A 19,952-nucleotide genomic window follows, 5' to 3' on the forward strand; every position below is an offset into this window, starting at 1 on the left:
AAACTGTTATATGCTCAGAGCAGGGCCGGAAGGGACATGCCACATCTCAGGGGTTCCTTCATTTCCAGTGTCATGCTCCATCCCATCAGGATCTGCACTAGACATAACACAGTGCATCACTTTTGCCCAAAGATTTTTCTGGAATCATTTGTGATTATAACACTACAACATACTGTAAAATATTTCAGACTTTTGAACACACTTTTTAGCAGAAAAAAAAATTCTGCTAAAAAGTTTGTGCTCCTAAGGCTAGGCTCAGACAGAATGAAAAACTTCATTGCAAATCTCCCAGTGGATTTATCCACAAATCTGTAGCAAAACCCACATGTGCAACATGAGTATTTTTTCCCGATAAAATGGGGAAAGCCATGATGTTACCTGGTGGACGCTATCATGGCAACTGGGCAGTAATTTACTCATCCTGCAATTCGCACACACAGCAATAGCATTAGCCCATCCAAAGCCATTTTTACATTTTGTTGACTGTTTCTCATCCCCGACTTCCAAAAGCTAAGAATTCTTTTTCTCGTGATATACCTGTATAACAGCTTGTGTTTTCTTGGACAAGTTGTATTTTTTAAATGTCCTATTTAAAAGGGTTGTACGAGACTTTCCAGATATCCCCTATCCTGTGGATAGGGTCTAACTTGCTGATCAGTGGGTGTTTTACCGTTGAAATTCAAGCCAATCTCAAGAACTTGCCTCTCCCCCAACAGCGCTCCATTCATTTCAATGGGACTGACGGATATACTCAAGCCAGTGCCACATTTGGGTATCTTGGCAGTCCCACCAAAAGTGAATGGAGCGCTGGTGCACTTGCAAGACCAGCACTCCATTCAATGTCCTCCTTACTGTAGGGAATGCAGTAATCCCTCAGTGATGAGGACAGGGAACACAGGACCCCTGTTCTCAGGATTGGTAGGGGCTCTTAGTGAGTTAACCCCTATCCTGTAGTCAGGGGATAAAGTGAAATTATGGCAGAACTGATTTAACATACGATGTGATGTGAAATGACAAAAATATGCATTTGCGCCATCGTTCTAAGGGTTTGGTTATTATGATGTCTATGCTATGGTAAAAAATAACTTTTTAAATGTATTGTACGGGTCAGCATGATTGCTGTAATACTAATGTTAAGCAGGGGTTTTTTTTTAGGTTTTACTACTTTTAGAAAAATTAAAGAAACTCTAAACTTTCTATTGCCATATTCTGAGACCCAAAACATTTAAATTTTAATACTGATGGAGTTGTGTGAGAACATTTTTGGGGGGCAAGCTGTAGTTTATATGGTTATCATTAGAGGGTACATACCGTACATATTTTTGTTTACATTTTATGATTTTTTTTTCTATTTTTGAGGCAGAGTGGTCAACCCCTCTCCCGCAATAACGGCATCGTGTTGTTTTTTTTTTCTTTTCTCACTGTATGCAATGAATATGAAATTTCAATAGTTTGGACTTGCATGAGATATATATATATATATATTTTATTGTATATTTGTAATATAAAGGGTAAAGGCTCTATTCACACTAGCACCATTGCTTACATTTATAATGGAGACGTGACAGCTATGCCCAATACTGAAATGAATCCTGATGTACTCTATTAGCTTTAAAGGGTCCATCAGTGTTTCGGTATTTTCTATGGCAGAGACAGCGCTAAAGACTGCGCAAACTTTGCCTTCAAAAATACCCCAAAACAACAGGGAAAGACAGTTGGAGGCTCCTAATGCGTGAGTGAACAGAGCCTAATTCAAAAGGTCTTGTCATTCACTATACAGGTACAACTTAAGTTCTCCGAGGAGCAGGTCCATCCTGGGGCAAGTGTAAATTTGGAAGTGTCAGCAAGCGCTGGATCCCTCTGCTCTATACGTTCTGTAGATAAAGGATATTTACTTCAAAACCCTCAGGACAGATCGCTGCTATCAGATCTTGTAAGTTTTGCTCTATTGGTATGCTATAATATACACATTCAATTGCACAATATTAGAGATATAGCAGTTACTGCCCGAAATTATTGATAATTTTTTCCCATGTTCTATATTATTTGTGTATTTGTAACAGGGTATACATGTTCTGCTGTTTGGAGGTTATTTGTCTGTGACAATTGTATCAGAATTTTTGCATTTGACTCTGTGAATTTAGGATGGGGAGGACAGAGATTTTCTGTGCAACTCTAGACTATGATCTTGGAAGGGGGTGGAGTGTATCTAAGGGTTCGTTCACATGAACATGGTTTTAGCGCAGTATAGGCGCGTGAAAATATTGCGGCTATACTGCATTACAAATAGTGTGAATGGGCGATTTCCAGCTATTAAGACTCAAGCTTAATTAGCAGTGAAGTTGACTGTTGACACGATCAAGAGCTGCGTGTTATCCAGCTCCTATGGAAACTCTTGCTCATCATGCACCAAAGATAGGTCAGGTCCTATCTTTTCTCATTACATGTGTAGCACCTGAGGAGCAGGACCCAGCCTCGGAGACAGCAGGGTAGAGTTTGGGCCTCGTCACGGTGGCTCCCACCTGGAGAGAAACCAGGGACACGTCCAAGGAGCTGAGGGCAGGCTATTAAAATAGCTAAAACCCATTGGTGGATTACCTTAGTCCTTTTTGTCATGCGTGATGCCACCATTCCATCCTCTGTGGTGAATCCAGTTGTTAGCAATAAAGAGTCCACACACAGGGATTTAACTTTCAGCGCCAAACCGGGAACGGTCGGCGAAGCTCGTTTACTTGCAATAACTTGATACAATTCAGTAATACACGCCAGCAGGAAAAACAGGGCAAAACTCAAAGTGGTGTGACAGGGAGGATTCACGTGTAGACAGGAAAAAACACAGTCCCGGTATCTGTGGCTCCTGATCCCGGCGATACTCTTCCTTCGCTCCAACTCTCTACCGGTCATCACTCACATTTGGAAAAGGGGTGCACTGCATGTCGGTTTCTCAGTTTCTCTCTCTCTCTCTTTCTCTCTTTCAATGTTTAAGGGTAACACTGGCATCTCTTAAGCAGAGCAGGCCCAGGGTAAGCTTTGGCTTTCTTTCAGCCTCTTCCATTCCAAACCACACAGAGCTGGAGGTCTCTGTGTGACTCCCTCGCAGAAGTTCCAAGCACTCCAAGACGTCAGAGTGTGCACCAGAATCAGCGTTGCTGCATGATTACCAGTGGGGAACTGTGGTGCCCTGCCTGGTAATCAGTACAGTGGTGAGCAGCTATCAGCACGTGTGCCATAGGTTCGCCATCATAGAAACCCTGACTGTCACTCATAGAGCCCCAAGGTCTCCGCAGAGGACAGTTTGGGGACTGCTGGGTTAGATTATCTGGACACACAGCAATCAATTGTTTTTTCAAGGCTGCTGGATTCTACGAAAGAGTATAATGTTGCTGGTTCAGAGTCCAGCAGACAACTGTAGTCCCATTTATTACAAAAATAAGACACCGTTCAAACAAAAAACTGAATTACGGTGTAAAAACATTTGGCAAAGTTCTGTAGCATAAGACATTATGCAATAAGAACTGTCACGTATCATGGAATAACTCACTATGGAGTCACAGAGCCAAATTTGCATTGTTGAATAGCAGAATAAAAATGTTGCAGCATGAATAGCAGAACCAAAGTTGTAGTGTGGAATAACAGAGCCGAAGGTGAAGCATAGTATCCATACAGAACACTAGGTGTAGGTTTCCAGGGCTGGGGACAGAGTACAAGATACAGGCCTAACTGCAGGACTCAGGAACAAGATTCAGGATATAGGGATACAAGATTCCAACTTTGATTTAAGGGAAGAAAATACATCGAGGTCAATAACCTACACAAGCACACTAAGGCCGGCTGCACACCACCGGAAATTGATTGCGGAATCTGTGATCGTCACCCATGCGGATGATCTGCAGCATTCTGCATCTATTGGCAAGAAAAGACAATTTGCATGTCTGTTCACATGACAGAAATTGGGATTTCCGCTTGCGGAAAAAGAATCGCAGCTGGTTTATGTTTGTGTGGATTCCGCACGGACAGCTTTCATTGAAGTCAATAGAAGCTGCCCAACACGCGGCTCTTCTGCAATTGACAGATAAATGCAGGTATGCGCAGATGCCAGCCGGACACCTGGTCGAAATCCACTGCAGGCTCCTGCATGCAGAATTCGACACATTTGTGTGCAGGAGGTCTAAAATCCAGGACTCAGGGTTCCAAGTTTCAGCGCCAACTGGTTTAGGCTCTCTACACAAAGTCCCCAGTAAATGAGTGCTAGAAGTAATAAAATAACCAGGATAGTGAACTAACAAATAAATTAGAATATAGACTAAAAATAACCTGACGTACAGGAAACTGAGGGGTCCAGTGCTCACCATGATTGGCCACACAACAAATGATGTCATAAAAATTTTTTTGGATGCAAGAAACACATTAGCTGAACAAGGCCAGGAAAGGCAGCAGTTCACAGCGTATGATGATTAAAGGGGTTGTACCACAATTGACTTTTAGCAGCTGTCCATAGGAAGAGAGATTGAATGGAGCAGAGATCTCACTTCGGGCTGTGCGGTGAGCCCACAGTGGTGTTCTCAATTCTACAGCATTATGTTCACTGTATTCTAAGCTGATTTATCATATTTAGCTAAAGGAGTATTCTTAGACTTTGTCAATTTCCATCAATGGATAATTAATGGGGACATGCCACTGGGATCCCCTCCAATCAGCTAATTCCTGGTGCCTCTATTGCTATGGTCAGCGGACGATGCAGAAAGCGTTGGCCATATTGCTGCAGCCAAGGTTGGTACTGCAGCGCAGCTCCAATTGAATTCAATAGAATACCTCCACAGTACATACTGTGTATTCACATGTATAAAAGTAAACACATTGTCTATAACACGTTCCTCTTGTGCCTGATGGATTATCTACTCTGATGTCAGCAATATACTGTACAGTATGTATATAGCATTATGTAATATAGGACTTGTATTAAGGGTGTTTATAACAAGTGTGAAATTATAGTATGACACAAACCAACTGCCATTGTGGTCTTGCTTGCAGAGTGAAGAAGTATCAAGCATGGCACATAGGCATATGCGTCAACATGATATAATAATGGAGGAGATTCAAAGAAAACAATGCCCGGAGAATGAGACAGCTGAAATTTGGAGTTTTTACATATTTTTTGATGCATACAATCTTTTTATGGTAAGGTGAAATATATCTAATAAAGTATCAGATTTGTTTTCTCGTGAGATGGACGATTCTAACCCCCATTATAGTCAATTGGAGTAAAAATTTATTTCACTAAATTGTCCTCCAAAAGGTCTCCAATGTAGCCAAAGTGTCCTATATTGCATACATATACAGCCACACATATACAGAACACTGTGCTTCTTCCAGAAATTGGTCAAAATGGTGTACACTGATCTACGTAATGGGATCAATCATAGCACAAGGGTGTCAATAAAAACAAAACAAGGTCCACATAGGGTCTCTTAAATCAAAAATTGTTCCAAGGAGGACAGCAGGCGTGCTGCTTGTTTTAAAAGCAATGTCATCAATTTTACAAGGACAAATTCTGCCAGGTGAACAAAACACTCAAGCACGGGCCTCCTACTCTTCCTTCAATGAAGAGCAGTAGAATTGCGAAAAATTACACCAAGGGAGGCAACAGTGCTGCTTGTTTTAAAAACAATACCATAAAGTTTGCAAAGGATAAATTCTACCAGGTGAACAGAACAGCCAAGCTCGGGCCTTCTCCAAGGAAAAGCTGTAGAACTACAGCAGTTTCTTGTGCTTTAGTAAATTTTTGTTTTGGAAGGAGGCAAAGGAGGTAACATGGTGGAAACAGCAACAGCATGTTGAGGGTGCAGTGAGGTCTTTGATCTATGCTGTGAGTAAAAATTGCCAGCATGCTAATTAACAAGTGTAATTTGCCATGGGGCTGCAGACGTCAGGTAAAATCCACGCCTGGTTCATTTTTATAAATGTCAGGCGCTTCACATCGTCTGTAGACAGGTGGATGCATATGACAATTTCCGCACTCCCAACTGTGCTGAACACCCTCTTTAACAGCAGCCTGCCAGAGGGGCAGGCAAGCACCTCTGTAGCATGTTGTGCAAGCTCTAGTCACTCATCCAGCTTAGATAACCAGAAGTAAAAGGGGACAACGCCATGTCTGAGTACATCCACGTGGGAGCTGACATACTCTTTGACCATCATGGATAAGTGCTTCTGGTGATTGGAAGTCTTACCCTATGCTTTTGCTGCAGGCTTGAACAGGCTGAAAATACTATGCCACACCTCTGTTAGACTTCCCCTGTAAATGGTGGTGGAGCTGCTACAGCGGCTAAGCGACAGAGCTGCAATCCATTATGGATACATTACTGCACCAATTCTGAAATACACTGCTTAACAGTCTGTCCTGATAGTGCTGCATTTTGAGGTCCCTCTCTACTGCCGGAATGAGATTTGTCATTTTAGCCTTGTAGCGGGGATCCAGCAGGGTTGCCACCATTGCATGGTGTGAGAGGTGCACGTGAGTGAGCTGTTAGGTTTCCCACTGAAAACAATGGAAAAAAATTGCCAATCCTCCAGCGTGACTTTCAGCCATGCTGGAGGATCGCTACTTCATGTGCAGTAAATGTCCTATTGGGGGCCTTTATGTTTGGGAAACAGGGCAAAAACTGAAAGCCAGGATGAGCTCTCATTGCCATACAATTAAACAGAGAAAGACAGAATTACCTGTGGCCGAGCACTTTTCTAACCATGGACATGACATAGGAGATATGAGAGTTATGATATTGAAGGGTGGTTTCAAGTCACAAAGCCATAGAAGAATTTGGGAATATAAATTTATAGCAACTTTTGACATGTTCAATAGAAGGCTAAATTATTCTCGAGGATTTATGAGTGAATTGGAGGTATGAGACATCTATAGCACAGATAAAACTGCTGGCTTGGTGAAACCCAACCCAACAGTAAATCAGGGACCATAAACTTTCACTCCCTTATCAGTGCCTAGTTAAAAATGTTTGTGTACCTCTTGCAGTATTACTGGCCTGGCGACTCCCCAACAGTAATTCAGGGACCATAAAACTTTCACTCCCTTATCATTGTCTAGTTAAAAATGTTTATGTCTCTGTTGCAGTATTCCTTTTAAGTGCAAACTAATCACATCCATGTCTGTGCCTTGTCATAAGTATGTGTGTCATAAGTGTGTAGAAATATTCATGCCTCTTTTGATCTATTCCATTTTAGCCTGAAGAAGAACCTGAGAGGTTCACAATCTCGCTATAACATCATGTATTTTTGTTAGTCATTAAAAGGTATCATATCTATAAGATTATGTGGTTTCTCTTGCTGGGAATAATCACATTTCCCTTTCCTGAAGTGAAATCATGCTTGTCCGTGTGAAATTAGCTTTATTGTTAATATGTCACATGCTACTTTATGTATGAGTATCTACACTTCTAGGTTGTATTGTTATCTTGTATTTTAACTCTTATTTTTGTCTTTTTCTAGTTCAGCCACCTAAATGTTTTTACCAACACTCAGATGAGGAGACCAGTGAAGTGTGTTAAACATGAGTTTTCTGCCCGCAGTGGAACCACAGAGAAAAAACGTGATAAAGGTACTTTCACAGCTAATGAGAATATTTAGGATCAGAATATAATGTGTAATTTCTGTGTGCGCATATTAGATTCTCTGTACACCACATTTTAGTGTACATTTAAGCAAGTGAGGTTACTTAAAAATCCCATTTTCCAACATATTGTGTACAAATGAAATTACATCCGGTATTGAACTGGGGTACAAGGGCCCTCCAGTAAAATTCATTCTATTGACCCACTGTACATGTAAATATTACCTGATCCATGTTCGTAAATGGCTGCATTTGTGAGCGGTCATATTTACGTAAAGTACAGTATATGGAGAATGTGACAAGTGGGAAATGGTGGACCCCCATTCACCCCATAGGTGAGGATTCTAGAGATGGCATTCAGGGCATGTATTTTAAAAGGTAAAAACACACAAACAGCCACAGCAGGGCCCATAAATGCACCAACATGCAGTTTTATCACAAAACAGCAGTTCTGGGGGTTTGGAATTGTCATGGCATGCTGGGATTCATAGTACCCTGCTTAAGTGAAAGAGATGAAAGGAATACAAAAATGAATGTATTTTCATTACTTAGTAAGAGAGAGGACGCATACCATACTTTTCCGTATATAAGACGCACTCCCTTTTTAACCCAAAATTGAAAAAAAGGACATTTTAACCATAAAACAGTACCATACATTGATAACACAGTAGTTTTCATGCCTCCTGGAACTAGAATCTCATTCCTGGGTCACCCCCACCATGCCTTATGAACTACTTCCACTGCCAAACACCCCAAAATAAAATATTAAACAAGCTAGGTGCCTTACTAACCTCTTTAGCTGTTCTCCCGTTCAGTCTTTTCAGTCTTCAGGTAAGCCCTGCCTTCGTGCCTGCTGCCTGGCCCTTGCCTCATACTGATTCTGTCCTAGGGGCCCTCTCAATAACCTACTATCTGACTCTTGCCTTGGACTAGTAGAAATAGATATGGTGCTAACAGCACAATCCACAACACTTTTGAAGTGGGACAACTGATGTATAGTTGCCCAAAGCCAGAATCCATGGATCCAATCTGAAGTAATAGAAGAAAGACGCGACAGCATTCAAACTGCAAAATCAAAAGTTTTTATTCCTCCAATGATATAACCGCAGAAAAGTTTCAACCAAAAGGTCTTTTTCAAGAATAAAGACTTTTACATTTTGCACCTTGAATGCTGTCATATCTTTCTTCTCTTGCCTTGGACCACTGACTAACTCAGGGAGTGCTAGGCTCCAGGCAGTAAAACAAAGCTGCAAGATGTTTGGTGATGGAAGCCCCTATAGCTCAAAGTAGTCATGTATCCAACAGCACAATAAGAGATCCTACAAATTTGTAGAGCCGTGTAGGATCATCCCAAGTATAGCAGCAAAGAAAAATATATAGAGCACTACACAGACTTTTACAGTAAAACATGCCCAGCATTAAATGACGCTTCCTTTATTGCCTCTCCATAAAAGTTACAAGTTACGAATTACGATGTTTCCACCTTGTCCCGGCCTTTGTTAAAGGGGTTGTCCCGTGGCAGCAAGTGGGTCTATACACTTCTGTATGGCCATATTAATGCACTTTGTAATGTACATTGTGCATTAATTATGAGCCATACAGAAGTTATCAAAAGTTTTATACTTACCTGCTCCGTTGCTGGCGTCCTCGTCTCCATGGTGCCAACTAATTTTCGCCCTCCGATGGCCAAATTAGCCGCGCTTGCGCAGTCCGGGTCTTCTGCAGTCTTCTATGGGGCCGCTCGTGTAGAATGCCGGCTCCGTGTAGCTCCGCCCCGTCACGTGCCGATTCCAGCCAATCAGGAGGCTGGAATCGGCAATGGACCGCACAGAAGCCCTGCGGTCCACGGAGACAGAGGATCCCGGCGGCCATCTTCAGCAGGTAAGTATGAAGACGCCGGACCGCCGGGATTCAGGTAAGCGCTGTGCGGGTTGTTTTTTTAACCCCTGCATCGGGGTTGTCTCGCGCCGAACGGGGGGGGGGTTAAAAAAAAAAAAAAAAACGTTTCGGCGCGGGACAACCCCTTTAAGTTTAAAAGTACATTAAACACTACTCACTAGAGATGAGCGAGCACCAAAATGCTCGAGTGCTCGATACTCGAGTCAAACTTCCCGCGATGCTCGAGGGTTCATTTCGAGTAACGAACCCCATTAAAGTCAATGGGCGACTCGAGCATTTTTGTATATCGCCGATGCTCGCTAAGGTTTTCATTGGTGAAAATCTGGGAAATTCACGAAAGTGATGGGAACGACACAGAAACGCATAGGGCAGGCAAGGGGCTACATGTTGGGCTGCATCTCAAGTTCCAAGGTCCCACTATTAAGCCACAATAGCGGCAAGAGTGGGACCCCCCCCCCCCCCGCACTGTCAGCATAAAGATCGTTCTCCTCTGCCGCAGCTGTAACAGCTGTGGCAGAGAAGAACGATGTTAACCCATTGAATTCAATGGAGCCGGCAATGCAGCCGGCTCCATTGAAAGCAATCGGCTGCCGGCGAGCGCGGGATGAATTTTCGGGAAGGGCTTAAAAATATAACCCTTACCTGAAAACCATCCTAAAATGTGTAAAAATAAAAAAAAAAATGTATACTCACCTTTCCGCTGAAGCCGGAGTTCAGCCGCGTCTGGCCGGCAGTTCTCCTGAACTGCTCTCTGTAGTATTCAGCAGCCGGGGATTTAAAATCCCCGCCTGCTGAATGAGCTGCCTCTAATTGGTCACAGCCTGACCAATCAGATTCAGCTCTCACTCACACCCATTCATAAATTCATGAATGGGTGTGAGTGAGAGCTGCCCCTGATTGGTCCCTGCGCTGAGCCAATCAGAGGCAGCACTCACCCATTCATGAATTCATGAATGGGTGTGAGTGAGAGCTGCCTCTGATTGGTGAGGCTGTGACCAATCAGAGGCAGCTCATTCAGCAGGCGGGGATTTTAAATCCCCGGCTGCTGATAGATCAGCAGTTCAGCACCACAGTGCAGGGGACAGCAGGAGAAGACACGGCTGTGCCCCCGCAGCTGAAGGGAGGTGAGTATCTATTTTTTTAATTTTTTTTTACTATTTTAAAAGGCTTTTCAGGGAAGGGCTTATGAAGCCCTTCCCTGCAAAGCCACTAACAGCTGCCGGGGCTCAGCGGACCTCTGCCGCTGTCCCCGGCTCTGTAGCGCTGCTGAGCTATCAGCAGCTGGGGATTTAAAATCCCCTCCTGCTGGTAGCTCTGATTGTGATTGGCTGAAGCAATTCAGCCAACCACAATCAGAGCTACCAGCAGGTGGGGATTTTAAATCCCCAGCTGCTAATAGCTCAGAACTACAGAGCCTGGGACAGCGCTAGAAGACGTGGCTGAGCCCCGGCAGCTGAAGGGAGGTGAGAATTATTTTTTGCACTATTTTAAATGGCTTTTCAGGGAAGGGCTTATGAAGCCCTTCCCTGAAAAGCCATTGACAGGATGCCGGCAGCAGGATTCTCTACCGCAGCTGTCATGTGTGACAGCTGCGGTTGAGAATTGAAGAATTCCTTTTGCTGCATCTGCCATAGATGTGGCAGGTGTAGCAGCAGGGAATTCTTTTAACTAGCGGGGGTGAAGGATACATCTGCCGCATGCGGCAGATGTGTTCTTCATGCCCGCGGGGGTCACAGAAGCGGCGGAGAGGTAAGTTTTTTTAAATTCTTTTTTTGTTTTGCACTAAAATGTTTCTTTTTCAGGGAAGGGCTTATATGTAAAGCCCTTCCCTGGAAAAGAATGCATGGGACCGGCAGAGCATTGTTTTCAATGGAGCCACCGGCAGCAGCCGCGGCTCCATTGACAACTAGCACGCAGTGCGAGGGGAAGGGGTCTCACTCCCGCACTCGCCGGCAGCCCATTGCTTTTAATGGAGCCGGCTGTATTGCCGGCTCCATTGAATTCAATGGGCTAACATCATTCTTCTCTGCCACAGCTGTTACAGCTATGGCAGAGGAGAATGATCTTTATGCTGACATATTTTTATTTTTTTATTTTTACACATTTTAGGATGATTTTCAGGTAAGGGCTTCTATTTTTAAGCCCTTCCCGAAAATGTATCCTGAGATCGCCGGCAGCCCATTGCTTTCAATGAAGCCGGCTGTATTGCCGGCTCCATTGAATTCAATGGTCAGTGCTCGTTTAATCGAGACGAGTACCGCGTGGTGCTCGTCTCGAGTAACGAGCATCTCGAGCACCCTCAGGGCGCCCACCCACTGGCGATTTTTTTTCCCTTGCGAAATTCGCAGCATTTTTTTCTCTGCAGGGGTCTATGGGACTTGTAATGTTAAAATCGTGATCACGCAAAATCGCAATTTACTGCGAAATCGCGATTTTGCGCGATTGCGATTTTAACATTACAAGTCCCATAGACCCCTGCAGGGAAAAAAAATCGCCAGTGGGTGGGCGCCCTTATACTCGAACGAGCATCAAGCTCGGACGAGTATGCTCGCTCATCTCTACTAACATATTTGTATACCCACAAACCAATCACAAACACAGACATAGAACACACCTCTAACCCATATCAGATGGAAATGGGAAACATCTGGCACTGTGCTCTTGGATAGGACTAGATGGACCATGTGGATGAAACGTGGCTCAGTCCTGCATCCGTGTCAATCCAACCGTAATTCGTCATCTTCTTGCGCTGTAAACACAGATGTCCATGGTCACGTAACATGCTTACACTGAGCATGCGCATTATCATATGGACCGTGAGAGGATAGCGTTCCTGTCCTTGGAGTCCCACAGTCATGCCATTCGACCCAATTTCCTATGCATTATAGCTAGGACCCATATATAATACAATGTATCAAAATCTAGTGCTGTCCATTGTCATATGTATATGTCTACACCAATCTGTTGCTTCAAAGACCTTTATTGCAAAACAGTATACACAACAAGTGATGACAGAGATAATAACAAAGGGATCACCTAATCATCATGAAAACCAAAAACTGGATAATGATCTATATTCTCAGTAGTATAGAATAGACTATCAAAGTTAAAGGAGTAGACTCATATACAGATTTTTCCCATACCTTCCTATGGAATAAAAAAAAGGAAAAAATGTTTTAGATGTATTTACAGGATAAAACACAAAAAGAAAAAGACCAATATACAAGCATAAAAACCAATTCAAGTATTTGAAAAAAGCCTTATAACTATAGGAAGCCCCTATAGCGACATGAAGAAGGCAGGGTCCAGGAGAGAGGATATCGACCAGTCTGTCAGTGTACCAAAATGTCATCTCAGCTAGCAATCGCATCTATATACAGTAAATACATAAACTATCCAGTGTCTTATATGGAGGTACAGATTGGCTAAGATGCTATATACTACCTGCTAAGGGATCACCGGGGGATTCACCTGTTCCCCTATGGGACAGTTCAAGCCTGAATACATCTTTGCATACATTTTCATTCTGCACAATTTTTTTGACTGTACTTGATATTATTCTGTGCAATTTGTTTGTGAAATTGCATTTCCATATTCTAAATCTAGACACATTTCCATGTTATACCTTTAAGTAAGTCATGTATTTATTTTAATGTAATCTTACATTTTCTTGGAAAAGATAAAGAGAAACTAGCCCGCTTCACACGAAGAGACTTTCCAGACAGCTGGTTATTTGAGCTAGCTCCTGTGGGGTGAGTACATAATAATAATGCCACCTTATGTAATATGATATAGCTTTAATGATTTAGGCTGACCTTTTACCAACAATGTCTTTGGCCAGTTTCAGTTATCTGTCATGCAGTCACATTTTAGCAGTTTGTATTATAGCTGTCATACTCAGACTTCCCACGGCTGTAATGAACTGAACTTGTAACCACTATATTGCTCTTACCCCAGGCAGGTGGCTAAACATTGGATAGGTTGTTTCAATGATAGGTGATCACTTCATAAGGGGTCTGAGGGGTAAATACAGAGGAGTAGGGGGCAACTTACTTTATTGTTAGATTGCCGAAAAGTAATTATGTGGGTGGAGCTCTGCCTTGCTACTTTATGCAGTTCTGCTAAATTCTGCTTGTCATGATTGATATTACTTAATTTATCACAACGTATTTGTTTTACAGCTCAGATGGACACTTTGTACTGAATCGAACTACTCCGGACAGTGTTACTACATGGGTAACCGATGCCTTCTGCTTGGGCAAGACTGGTTTTGCCAGTGTTACGGATGTAGAGCTCACAGCATTCCAGCCTTACTTCGTTGACCTGATTGTTCCCTACTCTGTAGTCCAAGGAGAGAAGTTTACAATAACGGCCATGGTCTTCAGCTATGTGAAGAAATGTCTTCTGGTAAGAAAAAGAATAATAAAAAAAAGTACATTATTAAAAATTTGACCCCAAAATTTTTGATGCAGTCCATTTTCTTGTAGAGCAGTAGACTCCTATGTATGTCAAGGAATATGAAGCTATTACAGTAAAATTGTCATAAATAATTCAAACCATTCCTCATAATTAGGTGCTATATGTTTTAATAGATTGAATCAAATATATACATTTTTAAGGGGATTGTGGGGCTTACAAATCCATGTTCTGGAGGTTTTTTTTCCATTTTACCCACAAAAATAGAAAGCCTTATATGTACCCCAGAGTGGAGCCATGAAAATATAAAACACGCTTTTATATGACAACGAGTTATTACTGTTGCACTGTGATAATGAAAATTGATTGATCCTTAACCCCTTAAGGACCAAGGGGTTTTGGGCCTGAAGGACCAAACACGTTTTAGGGATTTTACCCATGTGGTGGTTTTACTGCCATAATTTTTTTCTTCAGTGACCAAATATTTTTTTGTATTGCATTTTTTTCCTATGCCAAATAGGGCTATTTTTTACATATATATTTCCATTGACTTTTTTTCTGCCTTTTAAAAATTTTATAGCTCTTTATTTTTAAAATTAGTCAAATTACGTTAAAATCAAGTACAGGAATGGGTTCCCCATTTTGTTTTGGGCATGTTGGTATATAATTTGTAAAGTCTCGGATGACAGGGCGCATATGGCAACAGTTTTGGATGGGTTTAGCAGTCGGTCGTTTTGTTTTTTATGTATATATTTTATTTTATTTTGTAATTTTTTTAAACTTATTTTTGTAATAATTTTTTTTACAATCAATAACCTCTGGGGTTCATTCACATTGTCTTATTTTCTTTATTATTTCATACAGTTCCACTGTAGATGGGGCATCCATGGGAGCCCCAGTTACAGAGGAAAATCTCCCCCTTTAGTGACATCAATCACTAACAGAGCTGATCCTTGGGTCGCATAGTCAAACAAGCACTTCCGCTTTCACTTTTTATTACATATCACTTATTGAGTGCTTTGTAGCCTGGAAAGGAGAAGGCAGAAGTGGTAAAACCTCTGGCTCTTTGGCTGTGTCTGACAGCCGAAAACCCAACCAACTCCTGCTTGATTGCAGGAGCAGAGGCTTTAATTCCACAATGTATTACTACTATCGACTTCGATTAAAGCCCAGGACCAAGCACTGTATATTTACCACACTTGGTCCCTAAGGGTTAAGACACAAAATAGGCTAGTCACAACGCGGTTATCTAACCTTTGGCATGTCATTGAGACATGTCAAAAGTTTTTTTCAGTTTGGGTTCAGCTGCTGAGACACCCTTTGATCATTAGAAAAAGGGACTGCACGACTCACCTGAGGGTTGTGCCACCTTGGCTATCTTCAAGGCTTGTCAGCTCCTCTCAGCAGAAGATGTCTATACTCTCTATGTATCTGTTTTCAGCTGTCGAGAACAGGCAGCAAGTAACAATGATAGTGATCAGCAGTGGTCTAAGACATGTTAAAATTGCAGTAAGTCTTTAAAAAGAAGCACAATGGCTATTACACATATTACCCTTTACAGAGCAGTTAGCTGTCAGTCAAGCTGGGAAAACTACATCTGGCCACTCATATTCCTTGCAGGGAAAATAAAGCAGTGTATGGTTGCATTTTAGGTCTATCTATCCCAACAGAGGTCCTGATTATCTGGTCAAGGCTGACATGGTGAAACAAACCCTTTAATGTATCATCAAAATACTCAAAAATATGTTAGAATAATCATCATTTTATTATCTTAACTTTTTGTAGCAGAAAGGACACTGCCCTCTCCTGGTTCTCCTACCGATCCGACCGCTCCTTCAGTGTCTGCTCTGCTGGCTCTACCTCCCCTTCCTCTTCCCTTTGCTGTTGGAGTCCTCCAGGGCTCGGTCCTCGGCCCTCTCCTCTTCTCCATCTACACAGCGCACATTAGACAGACCATCAGGAGATTTGGTTTCCAGTACCATCTCTGTTCTGATGATACCCAGCTATACACCTCCTCCAGCAACATTCCTCAAGAACGCCACCGACTGTCTGTCTGCTGTCTCTAACACTATGTCCTCTCTCTATCTAAAACTGAACTTCTCAAAAACTGACCTACTAGTGTTCCTGCTGTCTACTAACCGACCTCAACCTGACATCTCCATCTCAATGTCCGGCACCACTATAACTCCTAGACAACATGCCCACTGCCTTGGGGTCATATTCGACTCCGATCTCTCCTTCACCCCCTACATCCAATGTCTTACCAGAACCTGTCAGCTGCACTTCAAGAACATTGCTAGAATACACCCTTTTCTCACCATGGACACACTAAAACCGCTCACTGTTGCCCTCATCCACTCTCGGCTCAATTATTGCAACTCGCTGCTGATAGGCCTCCCCTGCAAGTCACTGCACTGGCTGCCCGTCAAATACAGAATTCAATTTAAACTCACTACCCTCATCCACAAAGTGATCCACAGCACCGCCTTGCCCTACATTGCTTCCCTCATCTCAATTCACCACCCAGCCCGTGCCCTCTGCTCTGCTTATGAAATCAGACTGAATGCCCCTTCAATTCGAACCTCGCACTCCCGCCTCCAAGACTTCTCCAGAGCAGCACCTGTCCTCTCGAACGCGCTACCAAAAAATATCCGGGCAATCACTAACACACTAAACTTCAGGCATGCTCTAAAAATGCACCTCTTCAGGGAGGCATACCATATCTCCTAAACTAAACCCCTCTGTACTCCGCCTGATAACATGCTCCCTGTCCTACCAAATGCAATCCCTGCTAGCCGCAATCAACCAACCCCCGCAGTCGTACAGATTCAGCCACTATACGGCCTAACCATTTTCTGTGTGTATAGCATCCCACACTCTCCACCTCACCATACCATGCACATCTCCAGCCCCTTTACCTTCTGTATCACCCCATTATGTGTAGTATGTAAGCTTGTTGGAGCAGGACCCTCACCCCTACTATTTCCATCAATTGATTCCTTCATGTAACCGTTGTCTTGTGTTATTTCCCCTGTATTGTAAGCGCAGCAGAATATGTTGGCGCTATATAAATAAAGATTATTATTATAGCAATGGGTGGTTGTGTATTTTTGTCTTATGATTATAGATTTTGCAAAATCCTGTCAGCAATTTACCAACAAGATTTGTAATGTCAGTCTGTGGTACCACTATATCACCTTGGTAGCACACCTGTTGTCTTGGGGTCATATTTGATTCTGACCTTTACTTCACTCCCTTTATTCAGTCACTTGTGTGCTCATGATAGCAGCACCTCAAAAACATCTCCTGAATCTGACCTTTCCTCACTGTGAGACATCAAGAACTCCTACTGTCGCCCTTATCCACTCTTGGCTTGATTACTGTGACTCACTACTGATCGCACTTCCCCTTTCTAAATTCTTATCCAATCCATCCTAAATTCAGCAGCCGGGCTCATCTTGTCCAGCCGATACACTGATGCCTCCACCCCATGAGAGTCACTACACTTCTGGTGGCCCAGAGCCGATCCCAAGGTGGGGAAGACAGCAGGGTAGAAAAACACTCTGTCACGGGTGGCTCTACCATCTTCTCCTTCTGCGCCTAAATGGTAACTGGCCCAGCCGTCCGCAGATCACTGCAATAAGTAACCATGTGAAACCAAGCTTAGTACATCCTGTTTGCCTTTGTGACGCCATTGCTCCTTTCTGATGATCGCGGTAAATAACAGTTTGAGTCCACAATCAAAGGAATAGTTTCTCCAAAACCGGAGGCATACGTTTTCTCTTTAACTTAACATTTACTTTTCATATTCTTTCCTCAACAAGTTTTTATCCAGAAGTCACTCTTTCCTTTTTGTATATCCACAATCTAAGTTATCTGTTGGATCTTTTGCAGAAGTGTTCCCGTTATAAACTAGGCACAAATTACATATTTCTCTCTTCTCCATTTAGTTCACATTCTTTGAATCTAGTTCTCTTAATCTCTCTCGCTCTCTTGTGTGCACTCAGTATTGTGGTAGACACATGGAGGAACCATGTACTCTCCATCTCCTACTCAGGGAAACACAGGGTCTGTTTCAAACACTCTCCAAAGGAAAGGCACTCAATTACTGCAAAAGTGAGCCTGGGACAAGGCACGGGTAAGCTCCCGATCTCCTGTATCTTTACATGGTTTCCAGATGCCATCACACCTACACACGCATTCTTGAGCAGCTCTCTTCCTCAGCTCCTCTCTTGAACACTTCTTAACTTCATCCCCTCTGACCACACACATCTCTCCTAGCTCCTCCCCTAGCACCTGACGCACTCCACATCATGAGCACACAGGTTAGGAAGGATAATACACATAACCAGACTTAACTGATACAAAATCAGATACCGGACATTAACCGTTATGTGACCTGATTCAATACATATAGCAGAACACAACAAGACAAAGAGATAAGCACTACATAGAAACACAAACATACACAACTTTGGGCCACTACCCACTGATACCTCCACCTAGTGCCAGTCACTATACTAATGCCTCCCGCCTGTGCCAGTCACTACACTAATGCCTCCAGTCTGTGCCAGTCACTGTATTGGCCCATCAAATTTATACAATTTAAACTCATCACTCTCATCCATAAAGCTCTCCATAGTGCTGCACCACCTTATATTTCCTTCCTCATCCGTCTACCTCACTACCCGTGCTCTCTGCTCTGCTAATGACCTTATATTACATTCCTTCTAAATCCAGAACTCTCCTGCCTCCAAGATTATTTCCAAGCAGCACCAGTTCTCTGGAATGCTCTACCTCAGATAATCAGGTTAATTCTGAACACCACAGCTTTAAACATGTCCTAAAAACACATCTTTTAAGGAGACCTATCATAATTGCCTAATCTAATCTTTTCCTTGTTTATCTGGCTTGTATATTCTCCCTCGGAAATCTGAGCCCCTTTTTCCCACTGCATCCCCCATATCCAAAACTTTGATCCAGTCACATAGCTTTATGTATATATACACTACCGTTCAAAAGTTTGGGGTCACCCAAACAATTTTGTGTTTTCCATGAAAAGTCACACTTATTCACCACCATGCGTTGTGAAATGAATAGAAAATAGAGTCAAGACATTGACAAGGTTAGAAATAATGATTTGTATTTGAAATAACATTGTTTTTACATCAAACTTTGCTTTCGTCAAAGAATCCTCCTTTTGCAGCAATTACAGCATTGCACACCTTTGACATTCTAGCTGTTAATTTGTTGAGGTAAGCTTGTGAAATTGCACCCCACGCTTCTAGAAGCATCTCCCACAAGTTGGATTGGTTGGATGGGCACTTCTGGCGTACCATACAGTCAAGCTGCTCCCACGACAGCTCAATGGGGTTCCGATCTGGTGACTGCGCTGGCCACTCCATTACCGATAGAATACCAGCTGCCTGCTTCTGCTGTAAATAGTTCTTGCACAATTTGGAGGTGTGTTTAGGGTCATTGTCCTGTTGTAGGATGAAATTGGTTCCAATCAAGCGCTGTCCACTGGGTATGGCATGGCGTTGCAAAATGGAGTGATAGCCTTCCTTATTCAGAATACCTTTTACCCTGTACAAATCTCCCACCTTACCAGCACCAAAGCAACCCCAGACCATCACATTACCTCCACCATGCTTAACAGATGGCGTCAGGCATTCTTCCAGCATCTTTTCATTTGTTCTGCGTCTCACAAACGTTCTTCTTTGTGATCCAAACACCTTAAACTTGGATTCATCCGTCCACAACACTTTTTTTCCAGTCTTCCTCTGTCCAATGTCTGTGTTCTTTTGCCCATCTTAATCTTTTTCTTTTATTGGCCAGTCTCAGATATGGCTTTTTCTTTGCCACTCTGCCCTGAAGCCCAAAATCCCGCAGCCGCCTCTTCACTGTAGATGTTGACACTGGTGTTTTGCGGGTACTATTTAATGAAGATGCCAGTTGGGTACCTGTGAGGCGTCTGTTTCTCAAACTAGAGACTCTAATGTGCTTATCTTCTTGCTTA

At 42.8% G+C, this 19,952-nt stretch overlaps 1 protein-coding gene across 1 annotated transcript in view; it reads left to right on the top strand.

The window, feature by feature from the left end:
- LOC136626663 (alpha-2-macroglobulin-like protein 1) overlaps positions 1–19,952 on the top strand; it is a 200,952-nt gene that overhangs the window by 128,339 nt on the left and 52,661 nt on the right. The window contains exons 15-19 of the mRNA XM_066601680.1: positions 1,781–1,933; positions 5,032–5,178; positions 7,498–7,606; positions 13,197–13,269; positions 13,699–13,924. Coding sequence (XP_066457777.1) covers positions 1,781–1,933; positions 5,032–5,178; positions 7,498–7,606; positions 13,197–13,269; positions 13,699–13,924 — 708 coding nt within the window. The remainder of the gene's footprint in view (positions 1–1,780; positions 1,934–5,031; positions 5,179–7,497; positions 7,607–13,196; positions 13,270–13,698; positions 13,925–19,952) is intronic.

The sequence above is a fragment of the Eleutherodactylus coqui genome, chromosome 4 (genome assembly GCF_035609145.1).
Source record: "Eleutherodactylus coqui strain aEleCoq1 chromosome 4, aEleCoq1.hap1, whole genome shotgun sequence".
Classification (NCBI taxonomy): Eukaryota; Metazoa; Chordata; class Amphibia; order Anura; family Eleutherodactylidae; genus Eleutherodactylus; species Eleutherodactylus coqui.